The sequence below is a fragment of the Poecilia reticulata genome, linkage group LG11 (genome assembly GCF_000633615.1).
Source record: "Poecilia reticulata strain Guanapo linkage group LG11, Guppy_female_1.0+MT, whole genome shotgun sequence".
In the NCBI taxonomy this organism is placed as follows: domain Eukaryota; kingdom Metazoa; phylum Chordata; class Actinopteri; order Cyprinodontiformes; family Poeciliidae; genus Poecilia; species Poecilia reticulata.
The window spans coordinates 1,190,658-1,198,693 of record NC_024341.1 but is presented as its reverse complement, the minus strand read 5'-3'; the positions used below and the strand labels follow the sequence as shown (position 1 = coordinate 1,198,693).

At 42.8% G+C, this 8,036-nt stretch overlaps 1 protein-coding gene and 1 long non-coding RNA gene across 7 annotated transcripts in view; both read right to left on the bottom strand.

Annotated features, from left to right (window-relative positions):
• Positions 1–2,054, bottom strand: part of LOC103471945 (low affinity immunoglobulin gamma Fc region receptor II-a-like) — a 9,430-nt gene extending 7,376 nt beyond the window's left edge. For 2 of the 3 annotated variants that reach the window (XM_008421240.1, XM_008421241.1), the window contains exon 1: positions 2,008–2,054. In XM_008421240.1, the coding sequence (XP_008419462.1) occupies positions 2,008–2,038 (31 nt within the window). In that variant the 5' untranslated portion in view covers positions 2,039–2,054. Of the gene's footprint in view, positions 1–375; positions 403–2,007 lie in introns of those variants that run through there. The other variant, XM_008421242.1, reaches the window with a different exon arrangement.
• Positions 2,055–3,544: 1,490 nt separating this feature from the next.
• Positions 3,545–7,731, bottom strand: LOC103471944 (uncharacterized). Of its 4 annotated transcripts, none has more exons than XR_001777048.1 (5): positions 5,056–7,731; positions 4,614–4,837; positions 4,210–4,449; positions 3,944–4,132; positions 3,545–3,855 (listed from the first exon to the last, which is right to left on the bottom strand). It is a non-coding gene; the product is annotated as an uncharacterized LOC103471944 (long non-coding RNA). The 4 variants fall into 4 exon arrangements; XR_001777047.1 differs by lacking the exon at positions 4,614–4,837 and having other exon boundaries at positions 5,056–5,209; positions 5,279–7,731; XR_001777049.1 differs by lacking the exon at positions 4,614–4,837 and having other exon boundaries at positions 5,056–5,540; positions 5,694–7,731.
• Between the last annotated feature and the right edge of the window lie 305 nt (positions 7,732–8,036).

Below are 8,036 nucleotides of genomic sequence, written 5' to 3'. Positions count from 1 at the left end.
CAGACAGGGTTCATAAACAAAACTTTAAAGATCATCACAGCCTGATGTTTTTAGCAACCCTCCAATTTTACAAAGTGGCAACAACAAGCATGACTATAAATACTATTATGTGACTTTAGCACTGCTAATTAAACGTATTAAGCACAGGTACAGTGTACAGGTACAATTAGCCTCCAAGAGGCTAATTTAGGTAGCTTCCACCGTATATTCTCCGGCAAAAAAAAATGTGACAAACGTGTCTTCAACCATTCGCATCACAGTCCTACTGCCATTAAGTCCTAAAACTACCATCAATAACTTTATAACGTAACACTTTGAAGTTATTTTTGGTTTTAGAGTACAAAAACATTTTGACAGCTGCAGATTTTTACTCACCGGAGTGCAAGAGTCGCATAGGATGACGTCAGCTTATTCTTCTTGGGTTTTTGTGGGATCCGTCCTTATTTTTATTATTTCAATAAAAAATATTAAACGTTTACAGAACAGTTTGCATGCAATCACAAAAGAAAATACATCTTAATTTTTCTTAAATTTGGTGTAAATCATTGATATCATACTCAAAAATAGTTGGTAAATTAAAAAAAAGGCTTTTAAATCAAGTTACAACCACAACAAAAACCCTCCGGTTTTATATTTTACTGAGTTATTTTTAAATACCGAATTAAAGTCCTTTGACCGATACGTCTGACATGTATTTGTAGTAAATATTCTTAATATCCTGTTCAAACTAGTACATAAATTGTAAATAAAGTTTTTTTTTTTTTTTTAAATAGAATAGACTCGTCATCTTATTCGTTCCTAGATCGTCAGTATCAGACGCTTAGGGAGCGGTACAGCATTCAATGAGAGAACCCTTCTCGTCACATATTGACGCGAAGGACGCCGAGGGTACCTGCCCGGGCGTCAATATGTGACGAGCTGGGAGTGAGAATCTGTTTTATTTTGTAAAGAGTGCTCTTTTCAATATTTTTATTATTAGTTTTAATAAGCAATGGATTCGTCTCCATATAGTGCAATCACCTGGCCTAATGATGAGGTATTTTTTTTCCCTCCGCTTACTCGCTAATGAACGAGTACAGTCGGCCGTTACATCGAAACCATTGTTTAGTTTCAAAAATAATGACGTCCTGTACGGCTTCGATGGCGCCCTCAGTGGAGCTACATGCAAACACAACAGGGCTGGAACCGTTCCGTTCCGTTCCTTGCAGTGCGAAAACGGCTTAATATTCATGTTGTTCAAATAGTTTAAAGTTTTTAATAACCTCCTTCCATACCAAATTTAAAGATAAATCAGGTCTTGGATCGTTTTTAAGTTCTAATTAAATTAAAATTTGAGTGATATTCATTTGTTTGGTTGTAATAAATTAATGTTTATACGCTATTTTTTTTTATAACTTTGTCTTCTATTTCAGTCCTCATATTTAGTGTCTCAGATGAAGGGAAGTTGATGTAACTCTGACCAGTGGCGCAACTACACATTATTCAGGTGGATGCGAAAACATAGATCTGCAGAACCTTCCGAATCGGCGGCGATCGAATTGCTCCGGTTCTGTCTGATCAGATAACCAGAACTGTAAATATCAGAAGATCTGTATCAGGAGCAGAACCTCACATGTTGACCTGCCAGTCAACAGGACCGCTCCGATCAACAGGAAGTGGCTTCAGATCACAGATGGCAGTTTCCTCCAGTCCGACCCACTTCAAGAGGAAAACGGGTCAGTGTTCTGCTTTCTGCATTAATACTCTCAGAGAACCAGAACCAGAACTTTACCACAAAAGTTCTGGTTCTTGTTAAAAGGTACGTTGTTGATTTATAAAACCAACGACCCACCAATGTTTCCCACTGTACCCACTGGTCTCCTACTGTTGTCACTGGATCCAATGAAATCCAGTCAGACCACTGAAACACTGAACATTTGCTGAAGATTCTCAAGAGACATTGTATGGATGATGTTTGGGTGATGGATGGATGGATGGATGGATGGATGGATGGATGGATGAACTCACCGAGCAGTAGACGACCCACTGAGATCTTCATCTTGGCTGGTTGATGACTGAACGTCGGTCTGATAGAAAAGCTTCAGCCTCGTCTCTTCATGCAGATGTGACTCCACCTACTACTTGTAGGGCTGATGATGATGACGATGATGAAGACCTGCTGATCTGTAAATGTCAGAAGATCTGATCTGATACAAACGGATTGGTTTTTGCCTTGTCTTAGCCTTTACTAGATCAAACTCTTCCTGGAGACATGATTGGTCGATTGGTGGGAAACCTAATCAGTTTGCTCATAAGACATAAGTTCCATATTACTTTTGGTGCATGTTGAAGGGGCATGGCCTGGCCTCAAACTTTGACTATTATTCCTTTACACATGCATCTGGTGAATTAAATTGACATATTTAAAGTGTTTTGGAAACAGAAATGGCTCAGCAACCTCTTGGCAACCTTAAAGTACCCCAGCTTTGACCCTCTTTATGGCATTTGGTAACGCATAGAACTCACGAAGACCCACAAAAAAACTCTCTGGCACCGGTACTCCACATAAAACATGAAGTCCACCATCTTGGATGGAAGTATTGATTTTTCTTCAGCTTCTGTATTTGATCAAACTCCACCTAGATATTTTGATCAATCAATTTCAAACTTGGTAACTTTGCTTATAAGACATGGAGGATCTAAAGTTATCAAAATTGTGACTTTTCATGCATGTTGAAGGGGCTGAACTTGAACTTTGACTACACACTAAATAAGTAAACATTCCCATTACTACTTCTCAGTAAGGCACAGAAGCATGAAACCTGCTTTGACTGGTCCTCACTAGGTCATTGACAAGACTAAATGGTGAAATAGATCACTCAAGCCCCATCCCCTGAAAACAGGTCCATATTTCACTATCTTGACTCGGTTAACATGAACTAACTTGAACCATAGTTCAGATATTTGGATTGCATAAAATTCAATATGATCAATCACGGCCAAGCTCCCAAAAGATATTGAGCCAAATATTTGGTGGGCGTGGCTTAATTCCTCCACAGCGCCCCCCAGGAGCATTAAAACATCAGACCGAGGAGTATGAAATTTGCTACGTGTGTATCTTCTCAGGACCAACCAATAAAATCTCTTGGAGTCTTGGACAACCCCACAGGAAATCGACCATTTTGTATCAAAGCTGCCATTTTGTCTTTTTTTATGTCGTATCTGAGTGAACTTCTCCTATAGCTTTTGATATGCAGACTTCAGAATCACTCAGCACAGTCTTGAAGTCAAAAGTTATCAAAATCTTTTGGCTACATCACAGCATGTGGGCATGGCCAAACCTCGTAATCTGAGCATGGAGGAGGAATAACATAACTCACAGCAGACCAGAGCCCATCACACTGACATGACAACATGTCACATCACTTAAGCCCCGCCCCCAGATCTTCTGCATTCGCCACATATTCAGAGCAGCACCGAGCTGTGATGACCTATATAAAGTCCAGGTTATTTATGGTTCCTTCTCTTTTTTTCAACAGTTTGAATGGAATAAAAACAAACTCAGTTTTCATTCATTTTCCTTTTATTTCTTTGTGTTAATTTAATCAGTAAATGAGTTTTAAACTGGTTTATAAACCATCCAGAAACATCTCGGGATCCAATCTTTAATATCAGAACAGATTTATTATTAGAGATGAAAACCTGAGGAACCAAACACCTGAGCTTCACCAGACGGACTGCAGCTGTATCTGCAGGAAGTTATCTCTGATTGGACGGGACAGCCGTGTGATCGTCTGGATGGAATCTCATTGACTGAAGGTCTGAAAACGACCCGGGTGGAGGTGGCACCACCTGGAGGACATGGCTGCTTCCTGCCTGGACAAGAAACAGAGAGGACAGGTTTCCAGGCAGAATCAGGTCTTCATCACAGGTGGAACATGAACATGATGGACACACAATTCACCTTCCTGATGCCTCCATGGACCCAGAGTCACCACCAGGACCAGAAGAACCAACAGAACGACCAAAACCAGAGAAACCAGAGGACCTGTGGCTCATAGTACTGGGAAGAGGATGGAGGAGTTGGATGGAGGAGACGGGGAGGACTGGTGGACGGCAGGAGAGGACCAGAAGGTCTCAGGTGTTGGAGAACCTGCAGGAAAAATCCTGGATCGGATCTTTCATCATCAGGATGTGGCTTCAGAGAGTAAGTGATGTCATGGTCCTGACCTCTGACCCTCAGCAGGCTCTGAAGGGTTGACCCAAACTCATCAGTAGAGCACCAGTAGGAACCTTCATCAGACGGTTGGAGATTCTGGAGGACAAGGTTCTCTCTGAGATCAGAACCAACCAGATTCCCGTTGAAGAAGTACACAGCGACGGCGCGTTGGTTCTTCCCTGTGCAGTTCAGAGTGATATCACTTCCTGTTTCTACAGGAAGTGCAGGGATCTGCAGGATCAGATGTTTATCTGAGGAAAAGAAACAGTGAAGCTGAAGTCGGACGGTGGAGGAAAAGGACAAACTGGATCAATTGACCAGTTGAAATTCTAATGAGAAATAAACCCTTCAGTTATCAATTATATTAACAGCAACAATATAAATGTGTTCATTCATAACATATCAGATAACTAACTCGTTGTTAGGATGTTAGGTTGTTTTGGGTTTTCTGGGTTTGTAGTTTGGTTTATTGGTGCCTCTCTCTCAGTCTGCCTGCTGCTCCTCCCCTCACAGCTGCAGCCTGTTAGCCAATCAGCTCTGCTCTGCTGCTCCAGCATTCTCTCCCAGTATATGACCTGGTCTCACTGGTTCCTCTGTTTTACTTGTCTGCTTCTTGTGTTTATTGCCTCACCTCTGAGTCTGTAAGTTTAGTTATTTCTTTATTGAAGCTTTCATCATCGGCTCTCTGCCTGCTCTGTGTTTAACTAGAAAACTGAACTCTATTGCCTGAACTGAGTCGTTAGCTGTCAGTCTATGCAGGAAATCGTTACTGTTGATGTTTTAAATGCTGTGTAAATAATATTTGACAACCATAAAAGCTAAAACAGTTTGCAGTTAGGAAAATAAAGCAATGTAACCTCAAAAGCTGCTGTAAGCCGTTTGATCTGAACCTGCATGTCTGGTGGAGAAACAGAGGAAGAACCAGGCAGGACAGGTTCTTCCTGCAGCATAGGGTGACATCACCTCCTGCTGCCACAGGAAGTGCAGGGATCTACAGGATCAGACTTCGGTCTGAGGAACAGGAACAGAGTGAAACTGAAGTCCATCTGAAACATTCAGAGCAGATCAGAGTTTCTGTACCTGAGGCTGTGATGTTGACTAGGTCGCTCCATGCTCCGGTTCTGGTCTCACACCAGTAGGACCCAGAGAAGTCCTGGTGAGCTGAAAGACAACAGGAAGAAGGAGAAGACAACCTCCCAAAGTCCACTCCACGGGATGCTGATGGACCTCCTGTCATCTTCTTCTTCTTCACCACCAAACTGTCAGAGTTTAACGGGCCCTCAGAGCTGAGATTCACTGACCCTGAAGAACTGCTGCAAGTCTGGACTCACCCTCAGAGATACTGGGGACAGATGGAGGGACAGATGGATAGAGGGATGGACAGAGGTGTGGAGGGATGGATCGATAGAGGGACAGATAAATGGACAGATTGAAGGACAGTGTTTTCATGTCCTGAGGGACTTCAGGTCCTCCTGGTCTTCTTCTCTGGTCTTACCTCCAGAGACAGTCGGTACAATCATCAGCAAAAGACCTGGAAGATCAAACATACCAGCTCACTAGACCTGTAACCTGCAGCGGTCTAGTCAAGCTAAAGCCGTCAACAGATTGTTGTCGCATCAAAACAAACTGATGGAGCTTTTAGCTGTTGCTCTGTTTGAGCTATAGAAATTTTGGTGGAAAGAAGAACTTTAGGACATTTGGAGCTTCCACCGGTCAGAGAATTATTGGAGTCTGATGTGAGAAAACTGCAAGAGTTGAACGTCAGAAGAACCTCGAAGTTTGATGGAGTTCTAGAACCTTTCATAACCCAGAACCCTCCAGACTCATCCAAAACCTTTCAGGACCTTCAGAATCTTGCAGTCATTGCTCATCAGTCGGGTCGTAAACACGTTGAGGGACCAGAAACCAGAATCTGGTGCAGGTCCGATTCAGATCAGACGTCTCGGAGGAAAAACTCCGATCAGCAGAAATCAAACCACCATCAGATAACGGCGTACAAGATAGATGTCCGGCAGTGGTTTTCATGGTGATTAAAACAGGTCACTGCGCAAGTTTTCTTCTTCATCTGTTTGATCTGAATCAGAAGTTTCCCCTGAGCTGAACAGAACCGGGTCCAACAGAACCTGACCTACCTGAACAGAACCTGACCCAGTTAGTATTGTTGGACGTCGAATAAATAAATCCATCGGCAGTGAACCATAAACTGACAGTTTTAATCCTCCATCTTTCTTATGCTGGTGAACGATTAGCATGCCAAACTAACCCAAACTTACCAGCTCACTTGACCTGTAACCTGCAGCTGTCTAGTCAAGTTAAAGCCCGTCAACAGATCGTTGTCGCATCAAAACAAATTGATGGAGCTTTGGTTCTTCAGACCTGAAAATCCAGAACAGATCCATATCCGTTTTCTGGATCAGCTCTGGACTGACTGCAAACTTCGCACAGCAAATAGGGGGCTCACGGGCCAGATGTGGGCCACGGGCTGCCATTTCAGGGCCACAAGTCTGCAGTAAGGATTTGGATTCTGGTTTAAACCATCAAATCTACAGAACCATAAAAACATTATAATGATAAACACTCAGATCTCTGACTCCTCTGAAGCCTGGATCTGACAGAGAACCTGGAGCTGATGATGGTGATGATAATGATGATGAAGATGATGGTAGTGAAGGTGATGATGATGAAGGTGTGTAGTGCGGGACTTGCCAATCGCCAGGCAGACAGACAGAGTCCTCAAGTCTGGAAGGATGAATGTCTGAATGAACGTTTGAATGTTGATCTGATCAACAGAGTGATGCCTTCAACTTCATCACATCCTGCTGCTGATGTCACTGAGCATCACCTGATGACGTCATCTGATTACATCGTCTGATGCATGAACAAGAACCTGAGACGGAGACGGCGGCTGAGGGACATGTCACATCTGGACATCAGAAACATGGCAGATCAAAATTTTTCACATCCTAAAAATATCAAACAAACTAATTATGAATAATAAACTTTGTAATCTGTCAACATCACCAAAATCATCAGATATATGGATCAATGTTCCATTTATTAATCAAACTCTAACCAGCTAGGTTTTTAGCCTTAAAGGAACTCAGCATTTCCACTGTTTTGCAGTTTGTTCCAGATTTGTTGTTTATAGAAGCTGAATGCTGCGTCTCCATGTTTGGTTCTGGTTGGACCGATTCTCCTGCCAGCTTCTGGGTCAGAGCAAAGTGAAGCTATTTCCTCTTTCTTCTTAACTGGAAGTTCAAAGCTTGAAGCCCCGCCCACCAGATTAAAGCTCAGTCTGAAGCCGTCTGTCTTTGGGTTGTCCAAAACCGACCAGAACCATCCAGAATCACGGATTGTGGTCATGTTGGACTTCCTGAGGACGGGAGGACTGACGGTCATCCTGCTGCTCGGTAAGATCAGCCGAACTCAGTTTGATTTAATGTTACCAATGTTTGACCAATTTGCTCAAGGTCTAAACTGGCATTGTTGTGCATTTAAGGTGTAAAGTTTACCTTAGACCAAACGCCCCCCAAAGGAATCCCAGCGCCCCCCTTTTGTAAAAATGTCCGCCAGCGCCTCTTGCCATCCTCTGAACGCCCCCCTGGGGGGCAGTGGCGGAGCCAGAGGGGGGGCCAGTGCCCCCCCTGTCATCTGATTGGTCCCCCTAGTGGCCCCCCCAGATGATTGACATGTAACAGCACCAGGTTATTCCTGTACATTATTTGGAATCATTCTAAGTCAACCTAATATCTAAAGAAGAAAAACAATAATAAATATATCAAAAGAAAATGTATAAAACTTTATATAAGTCCATGTGATGACATAAATAAATAGATTT